Here is a 14447-nt window from a genome sequence, read left to right as displayed (position 1 = left end):
AGGGACCTTAGCATGGAATATGACTTAAATACAAAAAATTACAGTAAGAAGTCTTACCTCAGTGCTATCAGAGAAGTGCAGAGGATATGGTGTGAAAACAACACAGAGGAAAAGGACTGTTGTGGTTTGAGGAGCAGGTCAGGCCAATGTTTTCTGTAGGCAGTAGGTTTTGATGGAAGCTTTTAAAGAAGGGTCAGGATTTCAGTAGATAGTGATGACAGGCAAAGGATTCCAAGAGGAGGGCACAGCATGAATATAGGTACATAGGTGTGAAACTATATGGTTGTGTTTACGGAACAGGTCAAAGTCCTGTGGTTTGATTCTCTATTGTGAAGTGTATTATGGGAGATAAAGTTATACTTAATTTATCTGTAGATGGGGCCCAGGCTACCTAACTTGGTAGTCTAGGGGCGTGGTGGTGAGGACCTGAAATAAGAATCAAGGGGTTTGCAGAGAGAGGTATCATGTCCTACATGTATAATGTATTTTTTCACTAGCTTGTGAATGGAAACTAATTCCCTTTCCCGCCTTCTGCAGTTACAGGATAGAGAATCCTACATTGCCCTTCTAGTTGGAGCCAAGTATGGCATTAGCCACATTATCAACAGCAAACTCAACATCATGTCCACGTTGGCAGAGTTCGCAAACATCAGTCGTGTAGAGCTGACAGAAGAGTCTGAGAAAGTGAGCATGGTCAAGGTGCATCTTCAGAACATCAAGGTAATACATGGGGAAGAGATTTTTGAATCCAGCTTCTGGAATCTGGGGCTAAATATTCAAGGGTAGTTTATATGAGTTTGGATATTAAGAAAGTCTAATGTCCAACATTTGCTTAAGAGGTGGAATTGTCCATCCTGTCCCACCAAAGGGAAAGTGATGCATTTTCCTGGACAGGTTTTTTATATAAACTGAGCTGGACCATGTACTTTCCTGATGGGTTCAGAAACTTAGATGGGAGCACCAGAGGGTTTTATTACATGCATGGGACCAGAATGGCTGCCCAGAATTTTGGGTGGCAGCAGTTAAAATGGGTAAATGGCGTGGGGTGCTTCCTGAGCCTCTCTGGAAGGTCCTACAGTTATCCTGCCTTCCTTTGATTTAATCCCAACATGCTCAGGGCTGGTGCTTCATTCTTCTTATCCCCCTCTCCTCCTTCTCTACTCGCTCCTGCTTCTTTTCCTTTTCCAGGTCAGGTCTTGAAGGGGCCCCATGGTATGAATGAACAGGGTAGGGTGGTTGGGATAGGGGGACAGGAGACACTGTGGAGATTGGATGGGAGGATCCCACTGTGCATGTGTGAGTGTGTGTGCATGCATGTGTGGTTGTGGGTGTGCACACGTGTGCACACTCATTTCAAGTCTTGTAGATGAGAAAATGGGACACCAGGGGGCCTGCCTGTGGACCGTGGCTGGATTTAGTTGGAATCTCTCACTGGCGCCACATGGCCTTGTTGCCAGTCTTCAGACTATCCCTTAGCCCTTTATAAACATAAGAGCTCTCTTTACTTTCAAAGGTTCTGACTTTGCTGCTGGAATCCAACAGTGCAAAAGACCTAGCCTGCCTGATTGCTGGGTACTACAGGCTATATGTCGACCCAGTTACCTCCGTTTTCCTCTGGCCGGGAAACAAACAACAGGTGCACCGGGTATCCGCTGAAGAAGGTGAGGCGCTGAGGCTTGCCCCAGTAAGGACAGGCCCACTTCACTGCCTTGTAGGTCAGGGCAGCCTAAAAGGAGGTGGTACATTGAATGGAGCTGAGACTCCAAGTGGAAGTAAGCAGTTGATCTTTCCAAAATCCTAAATAGAGAAGCTTTCTTTGTACCTGAGAGTCCCCTAAAGCCAAAGAAGGCTTTGGAAGGTCTCTGATTCCCTGCAGTATTTTCTAAAATCATCTCTAAGATCCACTGCATTTTATCTTTCTTTGCCAGTAAAACAAGATGTCAGTTATTTGTTCAGAAAATACAGCTGACCTAGTTTCTCATCCCATTCCTGGGCACTCTTTTGCATTTTCTTGAATTATAATAAAAATTCTCAACCTCACATGTTTAGAAGAAGGGGGTCCCTGGAGATAGAAGGGAAAATCATATGATGTAAGGAATGAAGTAGAGGAGGCCAGATGAGATGAACATTCTCCCAGGCCAACTCCCAGTTTCTACCAGGCTTTGCTTCAGCACTACTTTTTTTTAAATTGGGGTATAGCTGTTTTACAATGTTGTGTTAGCTTCTACCGCGCAGCAAAGTGGAGTTCCCTGTGCTCTACGGCAGGTTCTCATTAGTTATCTATTTTATACATATTAGTTAGTGTGTATATGTCAATCCCAACCTCCCAGTTCATCCCACCCCCCCCTTTCCTCCCTTGGTGCTTCAGCACTATTGATGCAGCATTTTCCCAGTGGTTTGCTGGTAAATGTTTAGCAACTGTCTCTGCAGGGATAAAACAAAACAAAACAGAATTCTAATTTGAAGCAATTGCCTATTTCCATGGCATAAACACTCCCCACTGACTAATTTCAAGCCCCCGATGTGCTGTCACTGAACATGAAGGTGGGGAGAGGTGCTCAGTAGCGCACCATTACATGGCATTTCCTCCATGTGGATAAAATAGGCATAAGTAATCATAGATACTGGATGAGACTAAAGTCAAATAATTAGGAAGTGAAGATTTTGTGTGCTTGTTACCTCTGTCTTTCACACAATTTATGAACAAGGGATGATACTTCTGAATATGGTCAGGGAGACAGCGCCCCCATGGAGTGGTGCTGTTGTGGAGGCCTGCTGGGGGCGCAGGGCAGGCGGCAGTGGTCACAGGAGGCCTCCAGAGCAGGAGGTATTTGAAAGAGGTCATGAAGAACATGGTGGAGTTAACCAGGCAAAGAAGGGAGGAGAGATCCTTTGAAGCAGAGGGGACACAATGGAGGCATGACACGAAGGGTAAGGTCGTGATGTGTGAGAAGCTCCCTGTAGTGGCTGGAGCATGGGAAGGCTGCAGTGGGTGACCAGGCTGCTGAGAAGGGGTGGGGGCTGCACTGTGACAGGGTGACAAAGTTGCTGAGGAGGGGTATGGGCCATCCTGTTAGAGGGTGACCAGGCTGCTGAGGGGATCAGGGCCATCCTGTGAGAGGCCCCAACCTTAGTAGGAGAGCTTAGGTGCTTCCCTGTAGACAAGAGAAACCAAAAGAGGGTTTAAATAGAGTGTAATGTGATCAGAGAGAAGTTTAGAAGGATCACACCTGGAGGCTTATGGTACATGAGAAATTGGAGACCTGGCTCAATGCCCCCCCAACACTCTCACCATGAATCCCTCCCAAGTACCAGCAGTGGATGACTTTTAACTTTCCTAAAAGCCCTGTGGCACCAGTAGGTCCCTAGGCCAGGCTTCAGAATGGTGCCAGCCTAGCAGCCTCAGAACCTCCAATAAAGTTGCTAAAATACAGATTCCTGGGCCGCACTCCCTAGATATCAGACTCAGTTCATCAGGGCTAGGTCCAGGGATCTATTCTGTTTTGTTTTTTTAAATATGATTCCCTATCTGATTTTGATGCCCAGTCAGGACAACAGAGCTGAGAGTTTTAGGAGGGCCTTAGGAAACCAACTAAATACCCAGATGTTTCCATGGACAGATAGATCTCCTTGGATATGGAGGTAATCCTGTCTCCTTTAGTGGTTGTTCAGATAGATGTGGGAAAGAAGACTTGACACTGTGGGGAGAACATGGAATTTGGAGTCCCATGGACCCTGTGTCAGTCAGTGTAGCATGACCTGGGCCTGCCACCCTTCTGAACCTCAGTCCTCTCATCTGGAAACTGGGAGGGCAGGCAGAGAGGGGGCGGGAGGATACATAAGCATCTGCCTGTCCCCAAATGCTGTCTTGTAACCCTTGGTGTCTCCTGTGTTTCAGGCTACGAATCCAGGGCATGCAGTGACTCCGAGGAGTCCTCTGAAGTGGACTGCGTGTTGGAGCCCCTCTCTGACAGACACCTGCTGAAGCTGGGCCCCTGCAGACCACTTGTAGAAGAGGAGCAGCCTCCTGGGGACAGCTCCATGCCTGAGGTGGCCGAGAAAGGCCCAAGCACCTGCGGGGCCAGCAGCAAAACAGACAGTGCTGAGTCTGAGGCATCGGACTCGGCCAACGCTGAGAGCCGAGGCTGCAGGACCAGTGGCTCAAGCGAGTCCATGGATGCCCTGGAAGAGGATGACCTGGACGCCTGCTCCTCCAGCAGCTCCGGCTTCTTCCACCTGGGCTCAGTAGGCTTCCCAGAGAATCTTGATTCTGACAGCCAAGAGGAGAGAAGCAGGATCGAAACCAGTGGCTTTCTCTGTCTCCTGGACCTGGCTCGGAGAGCCAACCCTGAGTGCCAGAAGACAGAGTTTTCTGAGAGTCCCACTCCTGAGACCTTCAGCTGGGGACCGGAACTGAGCGCGGTCAGGCTGGACCCCAGGATGTACGAGGGCAGCCAGATTGACTACTACAACCTGTGCACCAATGTCTCCCCCGCCAGCCACCTGAGTGACAGCTCGGACAGCACAGCTTCCCGGCAGGGTCGGGGCCTGGCAGCCTGGGCCCAGCAGGGAGGGCCTGAGGCCCAGCCCAGCTCCACGCTGCAAGCGCTGGCCCTGTGCCTGCCGCTGGCCTTGGAGGATGGCAGTTCGGATGAGGAATACTATGATGCAGCTGACAAGCTCACACCCCCAGATGCCTTCTCAGGTGAGCCCTCCCTCGCAGGTCTGTGCAGGCAGCTCCTCAGTACCCACCGGGGTCAGGGGCCAAGCTTGATGGGAAAACAGGTAGGTAGAGCACGGTCCTTGTTCTCTTTTGAGGTGGGCCAGCTGGGCTCAGTGGATCACATTACGGGCATCCCGACTTCAAGTAAGGGCTGCAAGGGAGGTTCAGAGAACTGTGGGCAGGCAGAGATGGGTGGCATTAATTCAACAGTGGGAATCAGGGAAGGCTTCCCAGAAGAGGCAGCAAATGGGCCAGGCGTTGTAAGATGGACAGAATTTACACAGAAAGAAAAGGGTTTGACAGCCCAGCAGAGGGAAGCAGCTGTGCCATTGTTGACCCCAAAGCTTTAAATGAGGCCTTGAAACAAAAAGAACCTAACTGACAGGCTGTTGGTGGCCCCGAAGGGACCCGGACATAAGGCAGGGGGATCATGTTTCTTTCCGGATCCTCATCCCTTCCTCCACAAAGGGTGTGGGGTGTCTTTCCACACAGAATGACTTCCTAAGCTGACCAGAGATCCTTGCGGGACATTTACACACACACACACACACACACACACACACACACACACACACACACACACACACACACACACACTCACTCACTCACTCTGAACTCTGAAGAAAAAAATTGGAAAATAGCACACAGACATTAGGGGTGACCTACTAAGAGCTGGGGAAGCTGCAGCCCTTTTCTTTGTTCCAGCCCTTTCCTGTTGCGCCCTGCCCTCTAGTGGTTTCCCGTTGCTCGTGGGAGAAAGGCCAGCTTCTTAGCAGCCCCTGCAAGGCTTCTTGAGGCCCTCTGTGACATGGCCTCTGCCTGTTTCTCTCCTTCCCCCTGAGCCCTCTCCATGCATTCCTGCCACACAGACCTCCTTGCCATTCTTTGAAAGTGCCCAGTTCTTTTCTACTTCCAGCCTTTGCACATGCTGCTCTTTCCACCTGAAACATTCCTCACCCTGATCTTTGCTTGCTGATGCCCATCCATCTATCAGGCCTCAAATTCACTTCCTCTGGGAATATTAACCAGACTGCCAGGACTAGGGCAGGTCTCCCCATCCCTGTCACACACCCTGGGTGCTTCCTGCCTGGCACTTAGCACTGCCTGTAGTTGCATATTTATTTGTGTGATTTTTGTATTGATGTTTCTCTCCTTCACTAAACCGAAAACTCCTTCGAGTGGGAACTGTGCGTTTCACACTCATCTCTGTGTCCTGGCACATAGTGCCTGGCGGTTGCTGCTAAATGGATAAATGAATGCACTCTCCACCATCTACCCTGACTTCGTTAATTGACCTAGAAACCTATGGCCAGATTGTGCCCTGCTTCCCACAGAACCCAGCCAACTGCCATCCATGCCCCCAGCCTTGCCCTTCTGGCTCAGCCATTATGCTAGAGGCAAGATGGGCATGAGACAGACCATCAGTCAAGGCCTTCCTTTATGGGAGTCCAGTCAGGGATATAAGGTCCACACTGGACACTCCCTCTTTTACAGAGAGCCAGTGAGGTGCTGGGGAGACAGCCCAGACCTGGGACTCCTGAGCCTGGGGTCTGGTCTGGCCCCTGACTCAGTGTGGGAGCCTCTCCCTTTTTAGGCTTCAGAAACACCCTTGGTCAGTGGCTGTAGGTGGCCTAGAGCGGCAATTCCAAAACGTGGCTGGAATTCCAAAACATCGAAATCACCCAAGGGACCTGTTTAAAATACTGTATATTCCTAGATCTCAGCCTCAGAGCTTCTGATTTAGGAGGTCTGAGGAGCAGCCTAGGATTTGATGAAGTTTTTAATAAAGTTTAGCCAGGGTGCAAAACACTGGTCTGAGTCTAAGAGCCCTCTGATTCTCAGGTGCTAGCCTGTGATCTTAATTCCTTCTGGCTGATTCCCAGGACTTCTTCACAAAAGTGCATCTCCTTGCAGAAAGATCCATCCTGGTATGTGCAAGACCCCTCATGCCCATGACTGAGAGTCACAGCCACTTTTTGTCAAAAGAAAGCTCGCTTGGGACCCTCACCCATGTAGTGACAATCATAACAATGACAGCACTGGCTCCCTTTAGTGCACACCCATTAGGCACAGGCCTTGTGCCAGGAGCTTGATACGTACTAAGTCATCTAACCGGCATGGCAGTGCTGATCGACACCACTGGTACTGACTGACTTGGGTTAATGTAAGCACAGAGAGAAAGTGTTGAAAGGATGTAAGATAGCTTAGAGAATTGCCAGCAGAGGTGAAGAGCTGGTTCAGACACAGGCAGCAACCAGATCGGGGGTGGGGTAGCAGGATTCTTCATTGTACTGTCAGGATACTGTGGCTGCGAAGAACGGGCTCTACTGTTTTTTGTGTTTTTTTTTTTTTTAATCAATGTGTTTGAGTTTGAAATTTTAGGAAATTTTGTGACTGACTTTCTAGGTCATAAATCTGACCACTTGGCTGATGTGGATAGGGCCCCTTCATTAATAGTTCCAGCAGACTGTAACTACTGGGGAGATGTCATTCCCCAAAAGGAAGTTGGGGTACTGTGACCAAAAGATAAGGCAATGGATCTTGGGCAACCAAGAACCAAAAAAGGTCTACCACGGTGATCATCCCCATCTTTCAGAAGAGGAAATTGAGGAGCTCAAGATTTAACATGCCCACGGTTACACAGCCCAGCCAGGATTTGAACCCAGGCAATCCTGAGTCCTGAGCCCAAGATCTACAAGTCTCTTTGTTTTTGTGCTTTTCATGTTCTTTTTTCTCTCTTGGTTCTCAGGGCTCAGAGCTGCTTCTGCTGCAGAAACCAGTGCCACAAGCTCACAGAATAAGGCCAGCACTTGCAGCCCTGAGGACAGCCTGAATCCTGAGCCAGGGGGAAGAGAGCCAAGCAGAAGGGGAGGGGTGAAAAAGTATGCCAAGACCCTGAGGAAAAAAAGGTCTTTCCTAAAGACCGACTACACCTGTCAGGTCTCATTTCCCCTGATGCCATCAGCCTCCCTGGAGAGCGTGGACGACGTGTGCTACTATGACCGGGAGCCCTACCTGGCCCTCAGTGCACCCTCCCCAACCGTGTCCTGTCTGCAAGACGTGCAGGGTGAGCCTGGCCTCCTGGAGACCAAGGCCCTGGGGCTGCTGGCTCCCCTGAGGGAGACCAAGAGCAAAAACCCAGCCTCCCGGGCCATGGAGATGGAGCCTGAGACCATGGAAACCAAGTCGGTCATCGACTCTCGAGTGTTTTCTATTTCTGCCATTCGCCTCCGGATTGACCCCAGCCATAAAGAGAATTCTGGGATTGCCCCTCTGACCGCCAGTGTTGCCAGTTCCCCAGCAAACACTCCTCACAGTCCCAACGCAGGCTTATCTGGCCCAGATACGGCTCAGGTAGAGCTTCCCCAGACCTCATCTCCATTTCAAGACTCGGATGGCAGTGCCCCCCGAGAACTTGCCATGGAGCTTGGGGACAGCACCTCCTCCCTCTCCAGTGCTGACTTGAACCCAGACAGAGTCTGCCTGACCATCAGCCCAGGGCCACATAATATCTCTCAAGGAGACACACTAGAGCTGGGAGGAGTCCAGATAGAAAGAGGACTGGGATCTCTGTTTACAAATCATATGCAAGAAACTGCCCCCCAGGACACAGGGTCTCTGTTGTCTCCTCGAGACAGGCCTAGAAGTGGTGAATGTGGAATAAATTCAGAAGAGAAGATGGCTTCTTTCCCTACGAAGGAGGAGCAGCAAGGACAACTATCTTTGGAACATGACAGAGAAGTTACAAACAAAAATGGCACCAACTTATTTCATGATGAATCTGAGAAGGATCCAGGTGACCCCAAGGGTGACGTGTTGAATGCTGTTCAACAGACTGTTGGTGTCAGTGCTCCATCTGGTGGCATGGTAGCCTCCCTCTCCTTGGAGGCTCCTGTAACAAGGACTGAACAGACCCCACCACATTCCCCCAGAGACCCCCAAGGACAAAGCAGAGAAACCCCAGGCCAAGCCTGCCAGGCCCAAGAACAAAAACTATTGGCAGAGCTGGATTTAGACCTGGGTTTCTTGCTTAGGGACCAGACCATTTCATCAGCTTTCCCTCTGGAGGAGGTCAAGGCAGAGCCACCTAACCATGTGATAGGGGAAGATACCACCCCTAGGGACACTCCTCAGCAGGTCTGTTTGAATCCAGGGCCTTCTCTGCCAGAGCCACTACCGTGTTCCCAAGAGGAGCCCCACTTAGAAGGTTCAAATCATTGTTCACTGCCAGGAAGCAAAGACAAAAGCCCTAGCATGTGCCTTCCTAATGAGAAGTCTTTCCTGTGCTTTGCCCCAGAAAGCTATCCTAAAGTTTCTGCCAGTCTCAGGACGGCCACATCTTCGGGGTTTGCAGGCGTGAATGAGACTGTGGCCCCTAGAACTGGGATGGAGCAGTGCAGCTGCCAGTTCTCCTATGCCACGTGCTTCCGTGGCCTGCAGCCAGAGACGGAGGAGGAAGACAGGGGCCTGGAAGCACACCCCACAGCCCCCCTCACCTCACCACCCTCTGCAGGAGGCCAGCTGGCCCTGCCCTGGAGGCCTGCCCGGGTCCACAGCTGCAGCACTGAGCCCCTGTCGAGGAACAGCCACATCTGGCCAGAGTACTGCACCAGGGCTCTGAGACAGCTGAAAGCTGCCCCTGCCAGCACCCCGGAGGGCTTCAGCCAACTCACGGAGAGCTTGCTGGAATTACAGAACATTTTAGAAGCTTCCTGGGGAAATGGGAACACGCACCCTCCCGAGAAGTGCACCTGGCACTTTTCTGAAAGCCGGAGCCGCCTCTGCATGGGCTCCCAAAAGCTCCTGTTGAGCTGTCAGCACGTGATCAGAATGGACCAGTCCCCCGAGGAGATGCAGGGTGCTGTGCGCGACACCTTCCAGCACCTGGTCCAGCTGGCCGGCCTGTGCTTCCAGTTCACAGCCTGCAGCCACTGCTCCACCCGACACAGAGAGGCAGCGGGGAACCTGAGGGATGTGGTGTACACCTACCACCAGTTTGTGGAGGCCGCTAAGCTCACCTGTGAGAGAGGCTACCATGACCTGAGTGTGAAACTCTTGGCCCGTCAGTGTACGGCCCTCACAGCTGCTGTATTCTGTTTGACCCAGAAGTTCTGGTTCTCCACTGCCCTGTGAGCGGGCCAGTTGGCCAGACCCCCTGCCCTGCCCTGGACACTTCCCTGAGCAGCTCCTACCATTCCTCTGCCCACCCCTCTCAAATGTTTATTATTTAGAGTGTTCAAATAAACTTTTGCTTAATCTTTGCCTGAATCATACAGAGTGATGACAAGTTTGGGCCAAAAGCATCCGCTCATATTTGTTCAACAAACATTCACTGGCTTATTCATAAAGATGAGTAAGACAAGCCTCTGCCCCTGGCCAGGATGCTCACAGCCCCTCTGGGTGGGTACAGATAAGCAGATTGCCATCAGTAATGTGTGTACCCTAGGAGGAGCATACCCTGCGAGTGTGGAAGCAAGAAGCCACAAACTGTCCCAAGAAGGCAGGGATGAGGGAGGAAGGTGGAGCCACTGAAAAATTGTCTTGACTTCTCACATCACACTGATTTGGCAATAACCTCTGCAAATAGGAGTGAATACTTGGGATATTTGATAGATTCCACCTTCCCAAGTTTTGGTTTTGCAGCACCTGCGCCTGGAGGCCTGGTATTCTTGGCGGCCTCGCTGCGATAAGCATAGGTTGCCACTAGGTGGCAGTAAGCACCTTATTTGCCTGGCCCCCCATATCCAGGTGCGTGCTCTGTGCGTTACCTGAAATTGACTCCACCCTCTATCCGTTTTAAATATCTAAAAAGGCAAACATTAAAACCCTGAACTAGATTTGCCTTTTTAAGAATAATATTAGAGCAAAAGAAATATATTCAGTACCTTTCTCACTAATTCCAGTAGAGCCATTTAATCCCTGTTAATCTTGGTGGGACCTTGGTCGGACATGCTACTTAACCTCTCAGTGCTTTGGTTTTCTCTTCTGAATATTGGGGATACTAGTGCCTGCTTTGTAGGGTAGAAATCTAGTAAATACTCAAAAAAAGTTAGTAATAATCCCCAAAGTTTATGGATTCTTCTCCTAGTATGAAACCCTTCCTTGCATTTTGTTTTCAGACTCTAGGAAAACTGACCTGAAGACAGCCTTGGGAGGTCTTTTTCCCCTGGCTTTTCTGTCCAGGCAAAAGGTGGTTTAGACACTCACTTTGGGCTATCAGAGTTTACTCAAGGGGTCCTTCTGGGGCTCCTGATCAGTTGTGGGCTCAGTGCTTCCTCTGCAATTTGTCTCCTCTAAAGTTCCCTAATTTCTCTCCTTCACCCAGCAAAAGCAGGGCAAAGGTGAGGGTGTTAAGTGACGTACCCAAGCTCTTGCCAATCAGAAGGAAAGCAATATTTGGGGAGAAGAGAAGAGAATCTACCCATCCCCTGTTACCAGTTACTTAGTAGCCAGTTAACCAGTATTAGTGCCAGGAAAAGATTTATTTTCTTAAAGGCCTGTTACTTTTCACAGAATACTTTGAATAAAATTTAAATAAGGCTCTTGAAAACAGATTTAAAGTGATTTCATGACAATGGAAAATAGGAACAATAGGACACCCAAATACTAAAAATTGTATGATGCTAAACAGGACTTGAATACTTTTACTGTGTTCACAAGCTTAGGGAAGGAGCTCAGGACTTCAACGCAATCAGAGCTTGAATCCTGGCAGTGTTGTTATAGGTGCTTCTCTGAGCCTCATTTTCCCCAAATGACAAAAGGAAATAACACTAGTCTCATTTAGTGATGGCCTACAATGTGCCAGATGCCTTATTTGGATAACTTGAATACATTTTCTTATCAACACAACACCCCAAACTAGAGATTGTTATATAATACACATTCAGCATTATTGTGAGAAATAAATTCGCATGGAAGGCAGGATGGAGACTGGGAAGCCTCAGGCACAGGCACTCAGATGTTTTGTTTCCTTCTTCCTTTGCTTCCTCTCCACTCAAATCCGTTAGCTTCCTTGGGTTGCTACTGTATGGAGCCGGCATTTTTGCTCTGAGCCTCCATGAGGTGTACTAAGTCCCAGAAGTTCTGAAGCAACCCCTCATTGCTTGTTGAGAAGCTAAAGTACAGGGGGTTTGCCATGTTTAGCACTTTCTCTGAGATACACAGCTCCCTACATGAGAGCAGGACAGGACTGCCTACTCCCCAACACAAGAATCAATTGTTTAATGACTGAGAAACGACTGGATATTTACTCTCCTTCATTTTTCCACCCACCAACATATTGGCGGATTTATTTCTTTAAACATTTATGGTACACCCATGCCAGGGTGCCTGATGTAGGATTATGGATGTAAATAGTTGGGTGAGAATCTTATCTGCAAGGGCTCCTGGTCCGAGAGGTAAGATGACATGTAGAGATAGAGACCTACCTAAGGCATGGTGTGCTCAGGACTACCAAAGAGAACAGATAAGGTGCTGTAAGAGCTCAGAGGAGAGAAGTAATTTGGGGGTGTTGGGGGGAGTGGTGATCAGGGAAGGCTTCCTGTAGGAGGCAGCATTAATTAGAACTAGTATGTCAAGAAGTGTTGATTGGGGACTTCCCTGGTGGCGCAGCGGTTAAGAATCCGCCTGCCAATGCAGGGGACATGGGTTCGAGCCCTGATCTGGGAAGATCCCACATGCCATGGAGCAACTAAGCCCGTGCACCACAACTACTGAGCCTGCGCTCTAGAGCCCATGATCCACAACTACTGAGCCTGTGTGCCACAACTACTGAAGCCTGCGTGCCACAACTACTGAAGCCTGCGCGCCTAGAGCCGGTGCTCCGCAACAAGGGAAGCCACCACGATGAGAAGCCCACGCACCGCAAGGAAGAGTAGCCCCTGCTCTCTGCAACTAGAGAAAACCCACACGCAGCAAGGAAGACCCAACACAGCCAAAAATAAATAAATAAATAAATTTATAAAAATAAAATAGTTTTTTTTTAAAAAAAGTATTGATTGAGTAGCTATTGTGTGTCAGGTTCTGATTTTGGTAGATAGGAAGGTAAGTTTTTCTCAAGAAGGGAGAAAAATCACTTGTTTGTTTATCCTGTTGACAAATATTTACTGTGCATTGGCACCGGGAATACAATCACTAACATGATAGATGTAAGTTCCCTCGAGGAACTTATAATCAGCAGGGAAGACATAGAAAAAAAAAAAGATTACTGATAGGTGAAGATTGAAATAAAGAAAACGAAGAGTGCCAAGATGGGGCTGGGATGAGCCAATCTTCCCTGGGGGCGCGGGGTGGTCAGTAAAGCCCTCTCTGAAGAGGGAAGGTTTAAGCAGAAGCTTAAAGGGTAAGGAGCCAGCCATGTAAAAAGTGAGAGAAAAGGGAACAGTAATTGCAAAGGCTTTTGTTGTGTTTAAAGCATTTCAGGAAGATGGGTGTGACTGGAACACAGCAAACTGGAGGAAGAGTGATAGATGAGGTCGGAGGGTCAGCCAGGAACCAGGCCATGCAAGTCCTTGGGGAGGTTAGATTTTACATCCAATTACAATGGGAAACCACTGAGGGGTTTGGAGTAAGGGAGACACATAATCATTCGGCAAATGGATGGACGCCGGAGGGGGCTGGGCAGTGATACCAGCTAAGTGGCCTTTCTGTAGGGAAAAGCCCCACTTTTGAATGAGCTTCATGAGCTCATTGAAAAGTGAAGAGACACCAGAGCAGTGGCAGGGAGGGAGGAAAGGTATTCGGTACAGCTGAGTGCAAGGTGCAGGGACTGGAAGGTGTGGTGGGAGCAACTGAAGACCATCTGAGCCACTTTGCAAGTCCTGCTGAGTGGAAAGCCAAGGCCAGCTTCTGAGCAGAGAAGACAGCTGGGTTTCCGAAAAAGCCCTTTGAGGAAGAAAGCATGTTTAGTTTTAGTATTTTACAAGTTGCTCCAGTAGCAGATTATAAAGGATGGGTTAAAGCATGGACTGGGGATGGGGTGGGAGGTGCTGGAGAAGCTGTGGAAACAAAAGTCCTGAGGGGAAACCGTGAGGCCAAGGACGGATCCAACAAGGCTGTGGTTTCTTGGGCAGGAGGTGTTTCAGGCTCATTCATGGTAGGGTCTCTCGAAAGCATGAGACCCCTAGGACTGCAGGAATAAAGGGAAGAGTGGTTGATAGCTTTTATCAGGCCAAGGCTTGGACAAGTCGCTTCAGGTCTCTGAGACTCAAGTTTCCCCGTGGATTTGTGAGGCGAGAAAGAGGAGGGAGAGTGGCCAGAGGCTAGACTAATTCGTGATCTGCCCAAGCCGGGATATCTGTTATGATCCTGGATGGCCAGCTAGTGGTGAGGGGAACTATGTCAGCTCGTGGGCTCTTCTGGTTGTGGGGAAGCCCAGGGAGACCAGGGGAAGGCAAGGCCCCCAGGTTGCGAGATGAGGGGTGGTTCTAGTCTGGTTTCAGCCCACCTTCGTCGTGTCCAGCCCTTGACAGCCATCAAAGCGCCTGGTCACCTGCAGCAGCCCTGTGAGGTCGGCGAGCGGCTGGGATTGTATGCCCAGCTAACATGCGAGGAAACGGAGGCTCAGTGAGGCGCGGCAACCTTCTGGCGGGACGCAGCTCCTTAGTACTACCGTGGGCACGGCAGCCGAAGCCCAAGTCTTCGCGGAACACACAGCCGCTAGGCTGAAAACGACAACTCCCAGAATGCTACTCGGAGAGGGGCAGGAACCGGAAGTGAAGTCGGA

General features: G+C 49.7%; 1 protein-coding gene across 1 annotated transcript in view; it reads left to right on the top strand.

The window, feature by feature from the left end:
• Positions 1-9899, top strand: part of FRMPD1 (FERM and PDZ domain containing 1) — a 46280-nt gene extending 36381 nt beyond the window's left edge. Inside the window, exons 12-15 of the mRNA XM_060153390.1 lie at positions 538-720; positions 1514-1661; positions 3899-4705; positions 7473-9899. Coding sequence (XP_060009373.1) covers positions 538-720; positions 1514-1661; positions 3899-4705; positions 7473-9856 — 3522 coding nt within the window. The 3' untranslated portion in view covers positions 9857-9899. The remainder of the gene's footprint in view (positions 1-537; positions 721-1513; positions 1662-3898; positions 4706-7472) is intronic.
• Positions 9900-14447: the final 4548 nt, after the last annotated feature.

This window comes from Lagenorhynchus albirostris, chromosome 7 (genome assembly GCF_949774975.1).
Source record: "Lagenorhynchus albirostris chromosome 7, mLagAlb1.1, whole genome shotgun sequence".
Taxonomy (NCBI): domain Eukaryota; kingdom Metazoa; phylum Chordata; class Mammalia; order Artiodactyla; family Delphinidae; genus Lagenorhynchus; species Lagenorhynchus albirostris.
Note: the sequence above shows the minus strand (reverse complement) of the source record. Positions and strands in the feature narration are given on the sequence as shown.